Source organism: Osmerus eperlanus, chromosome 26, assembly GCF_963692335.1.
Source record: "Osmerus eperlanus chromosome 26, fOsmEpe2.1, whole genome shotgun sequence".
Classification (NCBI taxonomy): domain Eukaryota; kingdom Metazoa; phylum Chordata; class Actinopteri; order Osmeriformes; family Osmeridae; genus Osmerus; species Osmerus eperlanus.
This window is the reverse complement of record NC_085043.1, coordinates 9498125-9520712: the sequence shown is the minus strand read 5'-3', so window position 1 is coordinate 9520712 and position 22588 is coordinate 9498125. Positions and strand designations below refer to the sequence as shown.

Here is a 22588-nt window from a genome sequence, read left to right as displayed (position 1 = left end):
AATAGGCACACAAATGTGAACATTTTAATAACTATTTTATAACACAGAGTACAAATGTACAAACAAAAAAAAGAAGCTAAAAAGTTCTGCCCACTCAAGATAACTCAAATTTGCAACTAAAAAAATATTCCGGAGCATACTGTCACGCCAAAACAAATAAATATCAATGGGTTTTGTTCTGTAGGCTCAGTTTGGTTAACACTGACAGACATCAAGACAATGGAAGAAGTTGTTGATTTTGATTTGGTTTCAATACCACCGTCACCCTCCCACGAGAAAGGGTAAAAAGGTACACCAATTGGGAAGTTAAACAGATAGGTGCATGTAATCAGTGCTATCAGAACTCTTTGGTTCTGATCCAGCAGATTTCCCCCGGGTCGGAATGGATCAGTCCGCCCCCCTGCCCAGCTGGGATGGATCAGTCCGCCCCCCTCCCAGCCTGCTCGGTCCCAAGGCCCGCCTGCCCGGCCGGGGTGTTGGTGTAAGTGGGCACGCTGTACTTGGTGAGCACAGACTTGAACTGCTCCAGGGTGGCATCGGTCCGAACCCCGGTCGGGTCAAAATGAGTCCTGCTCACTCGAAACCCTGCCTCTGTCAGGTACTGGAGGAACTTGTTCAACCTGGGAAGAGTGAGAGAGAGAATGAGAGTGAGAGAGAGACAGAGAAGAGAGGGTTGAAGAGAAAGAGAGAGAGACAGAGACAGAGAAGAGAGGGTTGGAGAGAAAGAGAGAGAGACAGAGACAGAGAAGAGAGGGTTGAAGAGAAAGAGAGAGAGACAGAGACAGAGAAGAGAGGGTTGGAGAGAATGAGAGTGAGAGAGAGACAGAGAAGAGAGGGTTGAAGAGAAAGAGAGAGAGACAGAGACGAGAGGGTTGGAGAGAAAGAGAGAGAGACAGAGACAGAGAAGAGAGGGTTGGAGAGAATGAGAGTGAGAGAGAGACAGAAGAGAGGGTTGGAGAGAAAGAGAGACAGAGACAGAGAAGAGAGGGTTGGAGAGAATGAGAGTGAGAGAGATACAGAGAAGAGAGGGTTGGAGAGAATGAGAGTGAGAGAGAGACAGAGAAGAGAGGGTTGAAGAGAAAGAGAGAGAGACAGAGACAGAGAAGAGAGGGTTGGAGAGAAAGAGAGAGAGACAGAGACAGAGAAGAGAGGGTTGGAGAGAAAGAGAGAGAGACAGAGACAGAGAAGAGAGGGTTGGAGAGAAAGAGAGAGAGAAATAGAGAGAAATATAGAGAGAGAGGTGGGAAATGAATGAATGGATGGACAGTGCAAGTCTTCCAACAACATCAGTGCCCAAGAAAGCTCTAGTGCGAGTCTGAATCCCTTTACAGAATACTATACGAAACATTTTTAAGATTGCAATACGCTCATTGTGTCCCCAGCCAATAGGCAACAGGGTCAAAGTTCAAGAGATCACAGTTGGAGGGGGTGTGGAGGTCACTCACTTGGGCATGTTCATGCCTCGGATACTGTGGCGGTGGATGCTGTAGTAGAACCCTGGATGTTCCAGAGACGCCTCGGACTTCAGTTTCTTTACAACATTACCAGGCTCATCCCCTGACTTCCTCTTTCCTGTAGGAAGTGACATCACAATACAACTTGTAACTAAGGGTTCTCCTAAAACGGTTCCACACTGTGAAAAGCCAGAAATTATTCAGTATCCAGAAACAAGAGTTTGGATGGAAAATGAGTGTTTGATACAAGTGTTTGAAGATGGAAGAAGTTCGACTGTTTTTAGAGGAAAGACGATGAAAACGTGATTAAAAAAAAGTAGCTCGCCTGTCTGGTCAGAGGATCCAGAGTCCTCGACCTTCTGTAACGTCTTGATGACAACGCCACATTCCACTGAGGGAGAAAGTAAACAGGAAGTCAACGGAATCACCTCAGGCAGCTATGACTGACGCTCAGACACACACACACACACCTTGGTTGACGAGGGTGGAGGATCCGTGGACGGAGGACTTCAGGGTGGTGCACTCAGACTCACAGATGAGAGTCTTGACCAGAGCCTGGACGTCCTCCATGCTGTGCTGGACAGCTGCAAACAGCATTCTCCTTAGGAAGCCAGAGTTAAACAGAGGCCCTGACCTGAGGAGGCACACACAAACACACCACACACACATTCAGATGTTAGCATAGCAACAAAAATAGAAAACGATGGAATGAGGGTTAGTAAAGTATTTGGAGGAGAGCTGGAGTGATGGTCAGGTACTCTACCACAGGGGCCCCAGCTCCACAGCGGTCTTGCCAGGCATGCTACCATGACAGTTGCAGGGCAGCTGTCTGTACAGGCTCTCTGGAGACGAAAGAGTACATTACATTTAGTCATTTAGCAGACGCTCTTATCCAGAGCGACTTACAGTAAGTACAGGGACATTCCACCCCGAGGCAAGTAGGGTGAAGTGCCTTGCCCAAGGACACAACGTCATTTTGCACGACCGGGAATCGAACTGGCAACCTTCAGATTACTAGCCCGCTTCATTAACCGCTCAGCCACCTGACTCCCTAGTACACAACTCACGTTAAAATCTGGGTGCCTTTCTACCTGGCCGATTCAAGACGGCGCTTACAAATACACACACATTCTCTCTCAACAACGTATTCATTGAACAGATATTATAAAAAGAGCCTTAAGACACACTTCACATACACACGCTACAGTTTTGTTTCTGTTCCGAAATGCCTATAATATCAACTGATGTTCTCGGTGTGGGTCCTGGTACTCTCACCCTCCACCATGCTGCCTTGCTTGAGGAAGACCCTCTCCTCGCACCACTGGCAGTGGATGAGGTGCTGCATCCTCTTGGCTGACTCGTCTGCCTGCGTGGGGCCCCTGAGCACCCGGACTATCACCAGGACAAAGTGCTCCACAGCCACGGCCAGAAGCACCTCGATGCCCTTGTTGCAGCGAGCCGCCGCCCTGGGAGACACACACACACACACATATATACACACACACACACACATTAGTTGATACACTGATCCCTCTGTCAAATCTGGCTTGTAAGAAGACACATAGCCCACACTGTACATAGCCCACCGGTAAACAGCCCATCTATCTACCTCATCCCAATATTGTATTTATTTATTTATCTTGCTCCTTTGCACCCCAGTATCTCTACCTGCACTTTTATTCTCTGTGTTTAATTGTTATATTGTAATTATTATGTTTTGCTTAGTCCATGTGTAACTCTGTGTTGTATGTGTCGAATTGCTATGCTGTGTCTTGTTCAGGTCGCAGTTGCAAATGAGAACTTGTTCTCAACTAGCTTACCTGGCTAAATAAAGGTGAAATAAAATACATAAAAACACACACACTAGTTGATACACTGATCCCTCTGTCAAATCTGGCTTGTATGAAGACACACACACACACCCACAGTACTCCCACATCCTAGAGAAGGCAGCCCAGCCTACCGGGCCACAGTGGCGAGCACCATCCGCGCCGCCAGCTCCCTGTAGTACTCCGTCCTGACGATCTGGCAGCCGTAGTGACGCAGGGTGACGTTCAGGGACTTGGAGTAGAGCGAGCCGGTGTCCGTGGACGTCACGGAGATGATGCCGAGGTTCCGCACGTTCCGGAACGCCGCATCCAGGTAGTTCACCGCCGTGCCGAACGGATCCAGGTGTCTGTGATCGTCGCCGTGGAAACAACGGTTACGTAACGGTGCAAGCAAAAACTTTGCGATGTTGTCTTAGCGCAGGATAGATGACGCATATTTGTTTTCAATGTCAAGTATTTTCAAAGGCGAGTTTTCTCCCAAACTGAATTTTTCTACGGTAAAGAACTTCTCGGCCCGATCCCACTCACATGTAGTCGAAGGGGCGGAGATGCATGATCACGTTGGCGTCCATCTTGGTGACCTCCACCGTGGCGATGGGCACCCCCTCTACGTCAGGTACGTCGGGGGTCCGGGGACCCCGGGAGCCTTCCACACGGATGTGATTCAGGTGGCAGTTTTCGCGGATCATTTTGACGCACGCATCGTTGATGTCGGTTATGGTCACCTTGACGGCGTTCCGTAGGTGCTTGGCCCACTGGAGACCCATGATGCCTGTGCTCGTAGAGAACAGGGAGTCAGCAAAACACAACATTTACAATCTATATATTCACATCTACAATTAACTACCATTTTCTGTGGTGAGATATGGTTTGTGGAAATCCTAATCACCACCGCGATCCTAACTCTACTGATGCACAGACAAGATGTTATGTGATGTATGATGCTGTACAGTAGATCTTCCGTGCTGTAACAGGCGTCACAGCTGAGTGCTGGAATTTCACACACACACACACACACACACACCTGTGGCTCCAAACGCATCTAGACACTCCAATGGATTCCTCTCCTCGGCTAAAACTGCTAGGGCACAGAATACAAGTTGCCTGAAACACACACACACACACACACAATTAATCAGTCTCCAGATCTGCATCACAGTGAGTCTGCACTTTCATGGCGCCCAGGCCCTGAGAATCTCTCTAACCTGTTAGTCTTCATCTTGCGGTTGAAGTATGTGTCGGTCTTCTGAGGGGTGGTGTGGTTGGGCAGCAGCTGCACATTGGTTCCCAGCTCCTTCATGATCTCATAGGCCTGTCCAGAGGAAGCTGCCAGCCAATGACAAAGAGAGACAGCGAGAGGAGGGAGATGATTGGTTGATTCAGCCCCATATTAAAACCATAACAGTAGAAAGAGAAATAAAGAGATATAATCATTTCAAAAACCAAATGTCAGGGATTATTTGGGCTTTGCTCTGGGTTTGCTCTGCAGGTGGTGACGGTGGTTACATTTACATTACGGGAATCGAACCGGGAACCTTGATTAATAGCCCGATTCCCTAACCCATCTGACCCTCCTGGTTCAGACCCGTACCTGGCTCCTCGCAGGGCATGTCGGAACTGCTGGAGTAGCTGGCCTCCGTCTCTCCCTTGTTCACGTGGCGCTTCAGGTGGCTGATCATGTCGGTCTTACGGGCAATGGTGACTGAACACACCACACAGTGGTAGTGGGCCACCAGCCTTCCTGAAGCCTGGTAGAGAACACACACACACACACACACATACATACACATACATATACATTTGCACTGAAATTGGAAATGATATAGAAATGGCACAATATCTAACAGGAAGTCCCTAACATTATCTACGTTTCTGACCTGGTCTCCATTGAGGTTGGGCTTCAGTTGTCGACAGGGCAAGTGACAAATGCACATTCGTTGACCTGTAAGCAAGTGAAGGTCAAAGGTAATCAGAGAGAGCGAGAGAAACAGAGAGACAGAGATAGGGGGGATATTTTAAGCACTTGAATCTACGTCTCTTCAAAAACTTTCACATAAGCATAAAGGATTATAATTTGTGAATTTAGCATTTACTGACAGTGAACATGAACCTACAAACACCATTAATTCTACTGGTACATCACCTAAATCCAGTGTGGTGGGTGAGATCTATAAATGTTACGCAACTAGCTCTCTACAGCTGACTAAGACTGCTAAAGCTGTTTTGCAGGCAAGGATTTTAGCAGCATTACTATACAAACGGACCCTTGAAGAGGTAAGCAGAGGTAAAAAATATAAAAATAAAAAATGTAGAAAAAAATTAAACGATCCCACCTACATACTGCTTAGTCAGTTCTTGTGCTGCTGATAAGGTTCCAGCAGGTTGAGAGGCACTAACACACAGGCTTATAGAGAGAAATCTACACTATACATATTCAGTATCTTAGTGTGGCGATGTTTTTTCCTACCCTCAAACTCCACGTAGACTTTCCAGTGGAGGTTCTGAAGATGGCGTCTGAGTTTGTGGCTGTAGCAGGCCTTGAATTTCTCCTCAGGGCAGAGTGGGCAGGACTTTCTCCCAGCTAACACACAAACACAAACACACACACACACACACACATTAGCCAGATACACCTAGGTCTGTAGCCGGTAACACGCGTGCACACACACAATTTGTTGTCGACGGGAATCATAGATCAATAAACTGATCAAGTCCTTAGAGGAAGATATACCTACCGCCATTAAGATCAACAAGCACCTCCAGCCCTTCCAGTTTGGTCTGAATAGAGAGATGTCTCTCTGTAACAAGCACAAGAAAACAATGAATACGAGTTGGGGCAAAACAATTTAAACAGGATAAAGGAATCGATGCTTACCGATGGTTGTTGTTGACGTCTTGGCATCGCTGTCTCCCACTTCCACGGCCTCAGCCTTCATCTCAGTGCCAACAGAGGAGACAGTCTCATCTGCTTGGTGCTCCACAAGTGTGCGTGGATCTTCACCACCACCTATTGGACATGGATAGCTCTCTGTTCACTTTTACTCTGCATGGGGGATCAAAGTACAAATAATCTGCCATTGTGACCTGACTTGACATGGGTTCATGGGACACATTTGTTCAACTCGGCTCATAAACTCTCAAGATTGGTTAAAATAGGACGCATACTTAATGGTCATTGAGCAAACCAAGCATTTGGAGAGGTTTATTTAGCAAACCATTCGAATCTCACTCATAACATTCATATGCCAACTTAAAGCATAGTAGACTATTAGATGTTCCCCTTCCTGGTCTGAACAAGGCTTTAGTACGGGGAGCGCTGATGATGGTAGCCTACCGTCAAATTTTGCACCGCTGCCCTACGGCCCTGTCGTGGAGCTCCGCGATCAGACCGTACCTATTAAATTCTATAATAACCGCGTTTCATTTGGATGTTTCACTGAATTCCATGCGATGAAACAGGCATAGCATCGCATAATATTTTTGCGAAAACGTTTTTGACATTGGCCCATTTCCTGTTATTTAGGTTATTTACTACTAGGTCCCATGGCGGAGCTCCGTGCTGAGGCCCTTATGTACTTATGCAGTTAAAAAGTCGTGTTCCCGGCAAATCTACCTCAGATAATGGATTATATGCACGGTACCCATTTTGTTCAAATTAATTGTTTTATTATTTTTTGTATAAAATCAACAATCGACGTTTCCTTACCCTTTATATCGACGTCCCCCTGGTGTAGTTGTCCTGCGTCGCCTTTCATGAGCTCTGCCATTTTACTCGACAAAAATTCGTAGGCGCCGCTTTCTACGCCACACAGCTACGTAAAATCCGTACATTGTAGTTTATCTTAAGTCCTGTTATTTTGTCGGCGACTATTGTGTAGTGAATGATAACAGTGTTTTGTAAAAACAAAAGACTAGTTGCAGATATACATTGAATCAATAAAATGTACATTTGCAATGAATGATGCATGGAAGTTAAAACAGAACTGAATTTAACCAAAAACGAAACTACAAATCCCATGAATCCTGATCAAAATCTGTTCCACGTGACTAGTAGTACGGATGTTTTGTTTACTAGCAGCTGTCAAATTTTCTCTTGTGCACTCAGGTGAGCGTGTTTTTACTGTTTAAACTAGGTTTTGCCAACTGACAATGATTATATGTTATTGTGACTTGGCTACTGCACCGTACTGCGTGGTTATCTAGCTAATTCTACGTAACACTGTATTTGAGGAAGAAAGTGTAAAAGAGACAGACCACACGTGGTGGTGGTGACTGTTGCTATGTAGCATACTTAGCTTCCTTTACCCGGTTTCCATTTGATCCATTTAAGGTATACACTTCTTCGGAAAAGATACAACTTGCGAAAAGAGATAACCAGCAGAGACTTGTCCTTAACAGTCTCGCTGCAATACAAATCACTTTACTTTACACTGAGGATGATAATATCGCCTTCACCTCAAGACATGAATAATCCTCTCCAAAACATTCTCCAGTTTCAATTGCGGTCTTCTTAGTTAGTTTTTCATGGTTGTGGTGTTGCCTTCTTTCGTCTAAACAGGGACGTATACTAAATATGCATAAAAAGTCAAAAAAGAAGTCAAAAAAGAACAAGAAAGAATCGAAGAGATTATCATCTACCTGCAGTGAAAACGATGAAAAGGTGAGAAGTTATAATAAGGCTTAAATTCAACATCTGAAATCGGTGTACATTCTGTAATGTTTCAATTTATGATTTTATTTATCAATGTTAGACTTTGCGACGTGAGGATAGCCAAAGGAAACGTAAGAGTTCGGAAAAAATTCACCTGGGCCGCGATCATGACAGGTATGTCGAGGTGTTCTCTCTTTGTCATAAGCAGAAACATCAACATTATTTCGTTTCTATTCGTACATTATGATTGTCAGAAAGTCTTGCAATCTGTGCCTCAATCCAGTCTATGCTGCCTGCACCCCAATAGATCTATAGCAGTGGTCTTCAATCCTGGTCCTCAGGGACCACTGTTCGGTATGTTTTAGATGTTTCCCTGCTCCAACACACCTGATTTAAATGAATGATTGTTCTCTAGCACTGCAGAAGCCTGGTGACAACCATTCATTTGAATCAGGTGTGTTGGAGCAGGGAAACATCTAAAACATGCAGGACAGTGGATCCTGAGGACCAGGGTTGAAGACCACTGATGAATCGGATTTAGGCCCATGGCCATGTTGACTCTTATGGTGTGAAACCAACAAAGTAAAAAAAAAAAAAAAAAAAAAAGTATTCCTGTGATAACTGCTCTGATTGTGACGTTGCCTTTCAGCCCCACAGAGAATACGAGGAGGGGAAGCACCACCTCAGGGATGCTGGTCTCGGAAACAAGCCCCAAACCGGACAGACCTTTCAAAACGGCCGTCTACAGACTGGGGAAAACGGAAAGCCAGAGGGAGGAGAAGGATCCAGAGAAAACGCACGCCTGTCGTCCCGCCAGCCTTTCCAAAGACGGACGTGGGACTGCGGCTGTTCTCCACGAGGGTGCTAACGTCTCAGCGTCGAAACCACTCGGCACGCACAGCGCCGATACGGCGTCCCGACGCGAGCAGAGAAGCTCCTCGTCTAAAAGCAGCTCTGGCAAATCGTCCCACAAGACCTCCTCGGCAGCCTCTTCACCCAGACACGGCCCATCGTCTCGGGTGTCGTCCGGGCAGGCCCCGCGCCCCGCGCCCCTCTCAGCCGACCTGGAGGAGCAGAGGAGGATGCTGGTGAGGCAGAGGCTGAGACCCGAGGAGAAGCCGAGCCCCGCGGACGGCAAACCCGCTAAAGCCAGGGTCTCCCCGGAGCGCCCGCCTCCCAGCGGGACTGAGGAGCCGGGGGAGAAGAGGAGCAGGCTGGGGAGGAGGGCGTCTCCGGAGGACGCGGAGGAAGCCCGGAGGACGGCGAAGGACCAGGAAGGACGGCAGAAAGCCGTCTCCCCGCTCGAGACGACTCAGGAGTCCTCCTCTACGACCAGGGACGAGTCCTCTGGGACAAGCACACAGGCCTCCAAGCCTGCGGTCTCCAAGCACGTCGCCGAACTGTCGGAGACAGCCAAGCCCGCCGTGGCACACTTCAACACGCCCAATACCAAACCAAAGCTGCCTTTAACGTTTACCATACCGAAGAAGACCAAACCTATAACCGCCCGCAGTGGGATTTGGGACGAGGACGACAAAGCTGCCTCTGAGAGGAAGCAGAAGACCACAGAGGCAGTTAGGAAACCGACTCAGTCCAAGGCTGAGTTTGGCTCCAAGCTAATGGTGCCTCGCAAGATTAGAATCGGGCCTATGGACAGAAGTTCCTCCGTCACCAAGACCAAGCAGATCCGCGGGACGGCTCCGGAAGCTTCCGTTTCCACAAGCGTGACGCCGGCGTCTCCCCCGCTCCAGAAACACGAGGAGAAGCCGTCGGTCGTCACCAGTTTGGTTCCGACCGATGCGAGCTCCTCCGAGCCCGCCGAAACATACGACACGGATCAGGAGGTAGACACCGGCATACCTGCCTGCTGGGGTTATTCTCTCCAAGGTCGAAGGTCGACTGTCTCTTCACTGTCTCTCTGCTGTGTGGTAGATGCAGCTGGTTGAGGAGCTCCACCTGGCCCGCTCTGAGAGGAGGTTGGAGGTGAATGTGGAGGAGATCTACGGAGAGCTCACCTGCATGGACATCGACCCACCAGAGGAGGGCACTACCCACACACAGAGTGAGGAGGAAGCAAACCTTTTAAGTGTCGGAGCAAGTTTAAGATGTTCTGATTTCGGGCTTCATTTGTCAAGTATATTTCTTTTTCCGTTAGTGATTGATTATTATTTGCTCATCAGTAAAGAGGTGTCACACCAACATAATTAGTAGACACAATCCTTTCAGTCTGCTTAGTCTCCAGGTTATGATACTTGTGCATCAAAGAGCCTTGTGGGTTCTCTGACACCCTGTGTGTTCCTCTGCAGACAAGGAGCTCATTCAGCAGGAACTGATAGTCGTCCTTGACACCAACATCCTCCTCAGCCACTTGGGCCTTGTGAAGAAGATGATTTCCCATGGGCTTGGAGGTGAGGGGGGGGCGGGGGTTGGCTTTGAGAGGACGGGTTGGCATGGCGAGGGAAGGCTTTAGATCTGGAGGGTGGGTTAAAGCGAACGTTTTAATATGAATTAACTTAATATGAGAGACAGAGGGAGGGAGAAACAGAGGGAGGGATAGAGAGACAGAGGGAGGGATAGAGAGAGAGACAGACAGACAGACAGAGGGAGGGAGAGAGAGATAGAGGGAAGGGAGGAGAGCCGGATGGAAAATCTCCAGGAGTGGAAAAGTACTGTTGTCTTTCTCCTGTCTCCTCCACATATGAAAACTGTTTTCTCACACACACACACTCACACACACCCTCACACACACACTCCCCTGCAGGTCTAGGCTTCCCTACGGTGCTGATTCCCTGGGTGGTCCTCCAGGAGTTGGACTCTCTGAAGAACGGCAAGAGGCTGTCCAGCTCCGTGGCCCACCTGGCCACGCCTGCGGTCCACTACATCTACACCTCCCTGAAGAGTCAGGAGCCTCGACTCTGGGGCCAGTCCATGCAGCAGGCCTCTCAGAGCAGCCGTGAGTCCCTCCCTCAGGCCCCCAGACACCCTGGGAAGTCAGCTTGAACAGTTTCTTACGGAGCTTTATACCAAGCCTCATGTTTACCCCAAGTATATGTGATTCATATCATGTATTACCACCAGGTGGCAGTAGCAAACTTATAAAAGCATTATCACCTGTTTCAAGGACAGCTAATAATATGGAGTTTTAATGCTCTTGCTCTATACATCTATGTACTTTTCTGAGTCTCACCCTCTCTCCCTCCCTCTCTCTGTGTCTCTCTCTGTCTCTCTCCCTCTCCCTCTCTGTGTCTCTCGCTGTGTGTCTTTATCTCCCTCTATCTCCCTCTCTCTGTCTCTCTCAGTCAACCTCAACACTGAGAATAACGATGACCGAGTTCTGCAGTGCTGCCTGCAGTACCAGAGTCTGTACCCAGAGGGCGCTCTGGTCCTGTGCACGTGAGTCAGCCTTCCTCCACCCACTCCTCTGTCTCACCTTCACTGCTGTACCGCAGTGTGTGTGCCAGTCCACTGCAGACACATACATGTGTCTGGCTGTCAGTGGGGTCTGCAGGCTTCTGAAAGTGTGTGTTGTTTGGAGAGAGCGTGGGAGAGACGGAGAAAGAATGCTCCGGTTGTTCCCATCTCACCCTGTCTGTGTCTCTCTCCGTCTCCCTCTACCTCCTGTGTCGTCCCCCCCCCCCCCCCCCCCCAGCAACGATAAGAACCTGTGCAGCAAGTCCCTGCTGAGTGGGGTGAGGGCTCTCAGCAAGGTGGACCTGGTGGAGGAGATGGAGAAGGCCACACCGGTTCTCCTCTCCCCCCTCCACCCCCAGACGCCCGCCCCTGCCCCCACGCTCACCCAACCCCGGACCCCCTCCCTGAACCAGGCCAGCCTGACCCCGACCCCCCAGACCAGCTTCCAGAGAGCCAGCCCCTCCCCAAGGCCTGCGGGGAAAGGTTAGTTCCGCCACAGAGTGGACGGGAATGTCAGGGTTTGTTTTAGGTTCACAAGGGTAAACGTGTTACTGCTGTGGTCAACCAGTGCATGAGGCCTTTTCCTGTGCCCCCCTTTAAGACGAGGGAAGGATTTCGGACGGTCACAAGAGAGCAAGAAACGAGGAGAAGGAGAAAAGGAAGGAGGTCGAGGAGGAGGAGGGGAGAAGGAGGAGGTGTGCAGTCAAGGAGGCGAAGGAGCTCAGCGTGTGCGTCTCCGCGCTGGAGGACTGCCTCAAGGGGGCGCTCTCTCAGATCCTGGAGGTGGAGATGAAGGCAGTCTTTGAGGACTTATGGACCGAGGTACCCAGTCCCAAGCCCACCTGGACCAGAATGATCCCACCCATCATAACCCTCAAGGCTAAATTAGAATACGTTCATCACTTTGGCTTTCTTTTTCCTTTTTGAGTTTTTCGTTTGTTTGTCGCTAACATGTGTGGTGTTTTCTTCCACAGATAGTTTACATCAAACCTCCCTGGACTCTGGCAGACCTCCTGCAGTGTTTCAGGAAACACTGGATCGCCGTCTTCGGAAACATTGTCCCTCGAAGTTTACTCCAATCGGTGGAAAACCTCTGCGATTTCCTCCGCTCAGGTAAACGAGCAGTCACTGCACGTGACACACCACACCAGCGTGCAGGAGAGCAGGGAAGCAGTCATATTTAGGCTGATTGATTGCGGATGTTAAATGCTATTCTACACAAGCGGCTATTAGTTTGCTGGCAAGATGAAAACCGGGTTTATTTATATAGCCTGTGTTTATATCCACGTATATATGTTTTGTATGATAAACAGTACGTTGGTAAGGACAGGGCTGGCACAGTAAGAGCCACCTCAGATGAAGGGTGTCTGCTGGAACACCCGGGGAGAGCTGGCAGGAGGCAGTTGATGTGGAGCTAGCCTATATTCAGAATAAGGTCGTCTTAAAAAGTCGTCCAGATAAGTGTGTCAGAGGAGATGTGCTGAGTGGGTTTCTGCGAGGCTGAGCAAAGCCTCTTGTGTGTGTGTTTGTGCTCGCGTGTGCGTGTGTGCACAGGGGGGTTATCTTGGTTTGTCTTTTAATAAAGCTGTTTCCCCCCCGCTCTGTCTATCATCAGCCTTGTAGCATGACTTGACTTTTCCCTCTTTTATATTGGCTGTGTGCCAAGTCACTCTTAGAGTTGAAGGAGGGAGGGCGGGAGGGAGGGATAAATACAGAGGGAAGGAAGGAGGGAGAGATAGATAGATAGATAGAGGGAATGAAGACGGATGGAAAAACTCCAGGAGTGGAAAAGTACTGTTCTCTTTCTCCTGTCTCCTCCACATGCAGGAGGTTTAGACGTGTGTGCCTGCATGAGAGAGAGAGGGAGAGAGAGAGAGAGAGAGAGAGAGAGGGACAGAGAGAGGGAGAGAGAGAGAGGTACAGAGAGAGAGAGAGAGAGAGAGGGACAGAGAGAGAGGGACAGAGAGAGAGAGAGAGAGAGAGGGACAGAGAGAGAGGGAGAGAGAGAATACTTCAGTGTGAGGGTAGAGGTGTAGGGCTGCACAGCAATGAAGGTGACATTGTAAACAGGTTTCGGACGGATGATGACACACACACACACATCCAGCTGGTCTTTCCCCAAATGCCCCCTCTCTGTGCCCTTAAACTTGATCTCAACCACTTCCTCGGCCAGGCTGCAGACAGAGAAACAGAGAGCTCCACTAACCTGTCTGTGCTGTGGTAGAGCGTCTCCACAGAGAGCGACAGCTTTCTTACATGAAAGAGTTACTGTCATGAGTACTTTGTGCGTGCGCATGTGTTTTCATGTGCCTGCGTGTGTGTGTGTGTGTGTGCATGTCAGCATGCATGAGTTCCTGTGTGCGTGTGTGTGTTCTGACCCTCTCATCACTCCCCAGGTAAGACAGTGAAGCTCCGCTCTGCTACAGTAGCTGTATGTGAAGCCAGAGAGCTGCTCCAGTCCTTCAGCTGCCGGCCTGTGTACTCCGGCAGTGTCTCTCCTGCCCTCTCCTCCCTGGACCTGCTCCAGCAGAGGCTGCACGCCCTGGTGAGCGGGGGCGCGCACTGATGACATCATCAGGAAACGCATGTCTACATGGTGGGGGTGAATGTGTTGTAGAACGGTCTAGAGTTGTGAAGAGATGTCGATTGATTACCGAGTGCTGGACACAGGAACGTGGCCTAGACAATGGAAGCGGAATGAAAAGTTGCATCATGGGAAGCCTGTTGTGGTGGTTGGTTTGATGTTGTTTTGGTGTTGTTTTGGTGTTGTTTTGGTGTTGTTTTGGTGTTGTTTTGATGTTGTTTTGATGTTGTTTTGGTGTTGTTTTGGTGTTGTTTTGATGTTGTTTTGGTGTTGTTTTGGTGTTGTTTTGGTGTTGTTTTGATGTTGTTTTGATGTTGTTTTGGTGTTGTTTTGGTGTTGTTTTGATGTTGTTTTGGTGTTGTTTTGATGTTGTTTTGATGTTGTTTTGGTGTTGTTTTGGTGTTGTTTTGATGTTGTTTTGGTGTTGTTTTGGTGTTGTTTTGGTGTTGTTTTGATGTTGTTTTGGTGTTGTTTTGGTGTTGTTTTGATGTTGTTTTGATGTTGTTTTGGTGTTGTTTTGGTGTTGTTTTGATGTTGTTTTGGTGTTGTTTTGATGTTGTTTTGGTGTTGTTTTGGTGTTGTTTTGATGTTGTTTTGGTGTTGTTCTGCGTAGCCAGAGAAGGCCCCGGAGGAGAGGCCGGCGTGCGACGGCGACGCCCTCATGGCGGAGGAGGAGCAGGGGGAGGAGCAGGGGGAGGAGCAGGGGGAGAAACAGGGCCTGTCTCCGCACGCCGCACACCAGGAAGTGTGGGCGCTGTTCGAGCTCATCTGGACCAACGTATGCCAGATCAGGTACGTCCAGGATCCCTGTCGTGGGATTTCTAAGGTCTATCTCAAGGTGGGGGATGGGTGTAGCTCAGGGGTTAGAGCCTTCGACGGCAGATCAAGAAGTCGCACGGGAACATACACTCTGCAAATGGGGAATTAACAACATATGAGGAAGAATATGAACTACAAACTCAGATTGAATAGCCTGTTTGACAATCTATGTCAGTATGTGAACTTGGTATGCTCACTCAGTGTGTCAACCTGTCTTTGTGTTGTTCCTCGTCTCTCAGCTCGGTGGTGTTCACCGCGCTTCGCTTTGACCCGGCCGCCACGGCAACCAGTCAGCTTGTGGGGGGGGGGGCCCCGCCCCCCCCGGACGCCCTCTCCTGTCTCCAAAGGCTGCTGTCCACTGTCACCCAGCTGCTGCAGGGCTTCAGCAGGTCAGGACCCCTCACCGTCCTCCACCCTCACACACCCTGACCCTTACAGTACCTCCTCCACCCTCACACACCCTGACCCTTACAGTACCTCCTCCACCCCCACACACACCCTGACCCTTACAGTACCTCCTCCACCCCCACACACACCCTCACCCTTACAGTACCTCCTCCACCCCCACACACACCCTGACCCTTACAGTACCTCCTCCACCCCCACACACACCCTGACCCTTACAGTACCTCCTCCACCCCCACACACACCCTCACCCTTACAGTACCTCCTCCACCCCCACACACACCCTGACCCTTACAGTACCTCCTCCACCCCCACACACACCCTGACCCTTACAGTACCTCCTCCACCCCCACACACACCCTCACCCTTACAGTACCTCCTCCACCCCCACACACACCCTCACCCTTACAGTACCTCCTCCACCCCCACACACACCCTCACCCTTACAGTACCTCCTCCACCCCCACACACACCCTCACCCTTACAGTACCTCCTCTTAGCTTCTTTCTCTGCCACGCCGGAAGGACGACCGTGGTTTGTCACTGGCTGCTGCCATGGGAGACGGAGAGAGGGATGAGGTTGTTAAGGATACCCAGAAGTCACTGGTGATTAAGCTTTCACAGCTCAGTTAAAAGACCCAGTTACCTTTTGTGTCCGTGTTTCCTGAGGATGCGTTTCCCTCGCGTTGAACGTTTCACACCTGGCTTTCTATAATAATAATTAAATAAATTAAATGATTTTATTTGTAATGCGCCTTCTTCCACTCAAAGCGCTTTTGTAGCAGATTTTGTACAGATCCTGTACAGAGAGGAAATGTGAATTTCGGATACAAGGCATGCTAATTGGGTGTCTGATATTTGATAGACACCTTTTGAAAATACATTTCCTAATCTCTCTCTCTCTTGTTCATTCTGGAGGTGAGGGTGTTGTGCATGAAAGGGTGTGTTTCCTAATTTGTTTAGGTGACACACTCGCACACGTGCGTGTACAAACACACACACACACTTCTAATAGGTGCCCTTTTCAGTAAAGCAGCCAGCCAGTGAGTGTTGCATGCTGACAGTTGTGTGTGAGGATGGAGAGTGTTCTAGAAGCTCTGGTTTCCAAGGAGACAAGCCAACTCTCATGTTCTCTGGGAGGAGCCATGACTCACCACAGCCTTTCCCTCCTCCTCCTCCTCCTCTCTTTATCTTCTCAACCAGATATGGATAACGCAGGGCCAGTCTCTCCACCCCTCCCTCCCTCTATTAGTTTGACCCCATCTGGGTTTAAAGGTGTGCCATTATCCTCTCTGTCTCTCTCTCTCTTTCTCTCTCCCTCTCTCTCTCACTTCACATCCTTTCCTGGCGCATGTGCGTGCGAGCGTATGTGTGCGGTGTCGCACGCACGCTTCCAGGCTGCTGTTCCCCGGCGGCTGTAGACAGGGCTGTGTGTGTGTGTGAGACACGGAGGTGTGTGCGTGATGAAGTCATGTTGATGTTTGTCCTCCCTCTGCAGGGTCCTCTCTCCAGACGTCAGCCTGGAGGACAGCCAGGCCCTGCTCTCCTTCATCGTGTCCAGTCAGGTCTGTCCCCTCGCAGGCCCCCTGTCCCCTCGCAGGCCTCCTGTCCCCTCGCAGGCCTCCTGTCCCCTCGCAGGCCCCCTGTCCCCTCGCAGGCCTCCTGTCCCCTCGCAGGCCTCCTGTCCCCTCGCAGGCCCCCTGTCCCCTCGCAGGCCTCCTGTCCCCTCGCAGGCCTCCTGTCCCCTCGCAGGCCTCCTGTCCCCTCGCAGGCCCCCTGTCCCCTCGCAGGCCTCCTGTCCCCTCGCAGGCCCCCTGTCCCCTCGCAGGCCCCCTGTCCCCTCGCAGGCCCCCTGTCCCCTCGCAGGCCCCCGCCAGGGCTGGCCATGCTGTGCAGAAGACACAATGTTTTAATCAGTCACATCCTCAACAAGGAAGAGAAAATATCCACAATATGAGTTTTCAGAATATTGAGTTTTCAGACTAGGGCCCCCCGTCTTTCTGGTGCTTAACGCTCCTTCCCTGGGTGTTCGCTTGTGTTTCAGATCGCTGCGGTGGAGCCCAGGTGTACCGCCAAACACCTCCAGGACTGTCTGTCTCAGCAGGAGTACAGGTGGGTTGGAGAGACACACACACGCACCAATGTAGACGTTAATTGACTCTCTGTGAGGGATGTAGATCTGGTCAACCGCCCAGCGAGACCCTCTGAGAGCAGCATAGACCTTTTTTGCGTCGTCAAGTGAGAGTCGGATAACCACAACAGGCTGGTTTGATCTTTCAGCTGCCTCTTGATTAAAACCTGCCTGCCAGATTCAGAGCTTTTTCTGAGAACGACTCGCTCGTTGTGCAACAGCTCCCAGTGAGCCAAAGCGTGCGCATGCACCAGGATAGTTCTTTTGTACAATGAACTCTGAAGACAAACGGCCAAAGGTTGTATTAGTCAGATGATTGCGTGATCGTAGAACATTGCACAGGTGTTGTGGGTCTGTTGTAATCTCTGTGTGAGACTGTTCTCTCTCATCTCTCACTTCCATCACATCCTGAGCTGATATGTCCTCATGTTAGGTGTGTGTGTGAGAGAGTGTGTGAGAGTGTGTGTGCGAGAGTGTGTGAGAGTGTTACAGCTTACTTATGTAACATGGATGGTATGTTCTCTTCTCCCAGGTTGTACCTGAAATAATGATACACAGAGGTGGGTTAGTGAGGGTTTACACACACACGCACACACACACACACACACACACACACACACACACACACAACAGGAAGACACAATGACATAAGACACTCTTGTTTAAGCCGTTTCTATTAAAATAAACCGTTGGGAACAAGCTTGGATTCTCAGGATTATTAGAGGGGTGGTTTTGACGCATCATCTCTTTATCCTCCCGGCTGGCTGCTTTACCGCCTGTTTCTGACTGTTTCATAATGACAAGGCAGAGACCAGGAGTGGGGGGTCAGTTGGGGGTCAGATGGCTGAGCGGTTAGGGAATCGTGCTATTAATCAGAAGGTTGCCGGTTCGATTCCTCCACGTTGAATATTCAGACATCCATGGCCACTGTGGCGTGACACCGGACGTTGTGTGTGTGTGTGTGTGCGGAGGGCCGTGTGTGTGTGTGTGTCACCAGTCTTCTAAGAGCCGCTAGGTGCAGTCTGTAGGAAGTTTGTAAACAGCGGCATGTGACTGGTCTGTGTACTCAGCGCCACTGGTGGTTTCTGACGGCTGAGACTTTAAAGGGACCGGGGTTGATTCTGGCCTTTCATGTTCATCTGTCACTGGCACGTAGAAAGACGTGTGTGTGTGTGTTCTCTGATGAAGCCTCCGAGTGCTGTGCCCACTTATCTCTGCAGCAGCTCTATGTCAGTTTGGCAACCAGTGCCCACACCATGCTATTATTATCTACTCAGAAAGTAACTCCACACACACGTGCATACACACACACACGTGCATACACACCTCTGCATCACTCAACTCAGGACAGTGTGTGTAGAACAGTAAACGATCTAAAACCGGCATGAACTTTCATCTCCTTTCTCATGCTCTCTTGTGGCCCTGAGTAGTGTCTGATCTGGGCCCCTGGGTAGTGTCTGATCTGGGCCCCTGGCCCCGCCTCCCTCCCAGACCGGCTGAACATCAGAGCTCCAGGAAGGTCAGGCTGGAGCGTGACTGCTGCCCTGGTGTCCCTCACCTCTCTGGAGGACTCGCCACCGCCTGGCCCAGGTGACCCGTGACATCATACGCCTCCCTAGAGCCAGCCATCCCTGGCGACACATCACCACACAGACCTGTCTGGGGTGTGTGTGTGTGAGCCTCGGGCGTGTGTGTGTGAGCCTCGGCCGTGTGTGTCACAGTGTTTATCACACGTCGCCCTTACATGGCGTGATTACATCATGAATTCTCCCTGACACACTGTCTTAGACTGGCGCCTAATCAAGAGCCATTTTGTCATATTCCCACATTAGTGATCTCTGTCTGCAGTGTTCGACAGCCCCCAGGGCCTCAGGGCCCAGACAGACATGGCCCCTATTAACATGACATCAGAGCCCGGCCCTGAGATTCATGAATAGTAGATTTAGTTTTATCTGAAGTCGTTAGTTAAGTCCAGTATAAGCTCGTTTTTATTGAGTACCAGGGTATCGACTCTTCCCTAAGGGTTCATGATGGGAACATAATGAGCCTTGTGCCAATATGTTATCATGAACTGCCCCCTCTGTATCAACAGGTAGTTATTGGACTGGTTTACCATCCAAAGGTCGTTCGTATACTGTTCAAATTTCCTGTCGGAAGGAATTTTCCTTCTAACTTGTTTAGTTCAGTCGTGATGGAATCACGTATTGCGTGATCTCCTGTAGAGATTAATGATTTCTTATGACTGCTTGTTGAAGATTTATCCAATAATTCATGAAAGTGGCGCTTGGTACACAGAAGCACAGTACTGATATAGCTCTAACAATTTGTGTCATCAATTATTTACAGTTGACACACAGGTGGGTCCACTTGGGGGGGGGGGGGGGGGGGGGGTACATTGACTGATTAATTTCCTGGGAATATGCGAGTCATGTTAAAAATAGTGGCGGTGCTTCTGAGATGGTGTGTGGGGACTGTTCCCGTGCCAGAGACTGTCAGTGCTGTCACCAGCCCGCCCTGCGTCACCACAAAACCTTCCAATTACATGTTTGCGGTTCTGCTAATCCAGAACTCTTTCTTCGACAACGGAAATAACCGTGAAGGTTCCAGGGAACTGTTGTGAACGCTCGCGTTCCCTGGAACGGAACGTTTTCGGAACATTTCGTTCGAACATCCAAACATTTCTGTTTGGCAGGTTTTAAGTTGTTTTTTCTTTTTGGTGGTTGGTTCAGCGGTCGCTGTGGTAACCGAGGTTGACAAGAGAAAGAACTCTCGTCGCGGAGTTGCTGTGGAGTTTAGAAGCTCACCAGCCAATCACAACGGGCGTTTTTATTGCACAGACGATCTCACACCTGCCTTTACTGCATCTCAACTGAGTGTGTGTCGGTGTGTGTTAAGACTGGAAAGCATCCTTGAGTTTCACCCAAGCGCATACTTTACACCCCGCCCGTGTGTGATCGCAGAGGGTGGTGATGTGCCTGGGGAAACCTCTTCCTCAGTTCAGCGCCCCTCCCGTCGTCGGAGGGGGGGGGGGGTGCATGCGACAAGACAGCCCATCGCCGTGGGAGTTGCTTAGGAACGGGGGCATGTTGGAACCTGTTGTTCCTGTGTGGTTACGTAAACACGGATCAGAGATGGAGGGGGGACGACGACGACAACAGATTCCTCTCTTTCTTCCCCTGTTACGTAATGTTGTGAGGGGAAACAGAACAGGAGGGAACAGAAGAGTCCTCACTGTGTGTGCTACCCAGGAGAGGGGCATGCTGTTGTCATTGCTGTGTGTGTGTGTGTGTGTGTGTGTGTGTGTGTGTGTGTCACTCCAGGAACCGCCTAGAACTGGAACTTGAATTCCCTGAGTCCTGCAGTCAGTCGAATCATCCAACTCACTCGCTACTTTCTTCCTCATTGTCCCAGTACCGCCCCGAAGTGCAAAACGAACCGTCCCAAACTGAACTTGACCTGTCCCAAAATGTATTTTTGTGAATAAATAACACAATAATATAAATTATTGTGTTTTTGCATTTTGCAGACTGTGTCTGTCTTCACAGCTGTGGCTTGTCTGGATCCAACTGTGTCCTTGTTGTTCCTCCCCAGGGAGAAGCTGTTCATGGGGGGGTCCCAGATGGCAGAGCTGAGGGGGAGTTTGGAGCGCTGTGTCGAGGCCATGGCTCACAGGACCATCATCACCCCGTGGCTTTGATTGGACCAGAACCAGGAAGCGTGGACCACAACGACCGGAGTCTTCAAACGCTAAAGGAATCCGAATGTTATCGTTTTATGGTTTTGAGATGTTATGTCAAAATCCAGTTTGAATGACTTCTTTTTTCTTCACTTAACTGAATTTTTTAAATTATTCATCCGGGAACCCAGTGCTGTGTGTCAATCAGCAAGTGTGTTACCCTAAAGACAATCCTCAGGAAACAATGCTCTTTGTGACAGGAGTTCCATGCCATCAGCGAGCCTGTCTCACATCAGTTTACCCTGTACCAGGCATCAACACATTGCTGGTTTCTCTTTTAAATTGAAGGGACATTTTTACGTTAAAGTACTGTACACAAGTATGCTGTTCTCACCTCTGTAGGTTTGGCCCTTGCAGTGTTTAAACATGTCCTTCATCTTAGACGTGTACATATGTACATTTATTTTCTGATTGAGTTCTTAGAGCTGTATTGTACAATATCATAAAAAGAAAAAACATTGATGTTAAAACCTCAGTGTCGAGCCTGTGCATGCTGTCACTAGATATGCAGTCGTCTTTAATCACATTACATGTACATTGTCATTTAGCAGACGCTCTTATCCAGAGCGACTTACAGTAAGTACAGGGACATTCCCCCCGAGGCAAGTAGGGTGAAGCGCCTTGCCCAAGGACACAACGTCATTTTGCACTGCCGGGAATCGAACCAAAAACCTTCTGATTAAGAGCCCGACTCCCACCGCTCAGCCATCTGACCCCTATGCTTCCCTCACATTCTGGGAAGGAAGCGTAGCTCCTTCCTACAGAGGCCCTGTTCAGCCCGCCTGCCGGCTGAGGCGGGGAAGTGGATTAGAGGGCAGGTGAGGTGCTGTCGTAGCTGGCAGGCCGGGATTAAGGGAAGGGGAAGGGGGAGGGTGGAAGGGGGAGGGAAGGAGGGTGTCCTCGTGAGCAGGTCAAGGTGACGCGTGTCGTTGAACCGCCATGACCTAAAAACCACACAGGAAGTGACCCGGCATTCCAGTTTTGCCCCCCCCCCCCTGCTTACACTGTGGCCTAATTCCGGCCCCTGGATGATTGACGGGTGACGGCCCCGTTCTAGTGAACAGGGGAGGAAGGGCGGATCAGAGGGCTTTGATGGACGTGTGTGACGAGACCCTGGGCAGCGGTGACCCAGAATGACTCCCTCGGGACTGCAGGTGATCTTGGTGTAATCTCTCCCCATTTAGACGCTTAATGTCACACACAAACGACTTAGTTTCCACCAGGGACTACCTCCACTATGAGAGGAAGCTTACGGGAGTCGTGAGCCTGATAAGCAGGGATGACCATTATCTCCCACTAAGATCCCATGTGCCACAGAGCAGAGAGGAGCTGGTGGAACCAGGACTGGGAGGGGAGATAACTGTCCTGGTTCTCAGGTTGATCTCAGTCTATAATGATCGTCCTACTCTTTAGGGTCTCCCTCGAACACCAAGACTAATCATTCACTGGGAGAAAAAGACAGAAAAATTGAAATTTCAGGTTGAAATGGTTTATTAGTTAAGAAATGTGACCTTACAAATGTGATACAGAATGTATCCCACGTGATTGTGTTACCCCCACACCCCCCCG

The 22588-nt window shown here is 49.7% G+C and overlaps 2 protein-coding genes across 2 annotated transcripts; one reads left to right on the top strand and one right to left on the bottom strand.

Annotated features, from left to right (window-relative positions):
* Positions 1–8269, bottom strand: trmt1l (tRNA methyltransferase 1-like). The gene is made up of 16 exons (XM_062452180.1): positions 6990–8269; positions 6159–6290; positions 6019–6081; positions 5751–5864; positions 5161–5225; positions 4875–5031; positions 4489–4609; positions 4308–4387; positions 3812–4055; positions 3418–3630; positions 2730–2920; positions 2218–2296; positions 1925–2088; positions 1780–1845; positions 1446–1572; positions 1–620 (listed from the first exon to the last, which is right to left on the bottom strand). The coding sequence occupies exons 1-16, from the start codon at positions 7048–7050 to the stop codon at positions 419–421; spliced, it is 2079 nt and encodes a 692-aa protein (XP_062308164.1). The 5' UTR covers positions 7051–8269; the 3' UTR covers positions 1–418.
* On the top strand, positions 7250–21490 carry swt1 (SWT1 RNA endoribonuclease homolog). The gene is made up of 17 exons (XM_062452177.1): positions 7250–7388; positions 7842–7943; positions 8035–8108; positions 8584–9778; positions 9867–9996; positions 10241–10342; positions 10696–10887; positions 11234–11327; positions 11584–11828; positions 11947–12167; positions 12320–12458; positions 13742–13890; positions 14543–14721; positions 14988–15137; positions 16651–16717; positions 17197–17264; positions 20875–21490. The coding sequence occupies exons 2-17, from the start codon at positions 7857–7859 to the stop codon at positions 20978–20980; spliced, it is 3198 nt and encodes a 1065-aa protein (XP_062308161.1). The 5' UTR covers positions 7250–7388; positions 7842–7856; the 3' UTR covers positions 20981–21490.
* Positions 21491–22588: the final 1098 nt, after the last annotated feature.

Coding starts and splice junctions, on each gene's coding strand:
- trmt1l (XM_062452180.1), bottom strand. CDS start 7,050: ATGGCAGAGCTCATGAAAGGCGACGCAGGACAACTACACCAGGGGGAC. Junction 5,032..5,160: donor CCAACCTCAATGGAGACCAG/GTCAGAAACGTA, acceptor GTTCTCTACCAG/GCTTCAGGAAGGCTGGTGGC. Junction 621..1,445: donor CGAGGCATGAACATGCCCAA/GTGAGTGACCTC, acceptor CACTCTTCCCAG/GTTGAACAAGTTCCTCCAGT.
- swt1 (XM_062452177.1), top strand. CDS start 7,857: ATGCATAAAAAGTCAAAAAAGAAGTCAAAAAAGAACAAGAAAGAATCG. Junction 10,343..10,695: donor GATTTCCCATGGGCTTGGAG/GTGAGGGGGGGG, acceptor ACTCCCCTGCAG/GTCTAGGCTTCCCTACGGTG. Junction 17,265..20,874: donor CTGTCTCAGCAGGAGTACAG/GTGGGTTGGAGA, acceptor GTTCCTCCCCAG/GGAGAAGCTGTTCATGGGGG.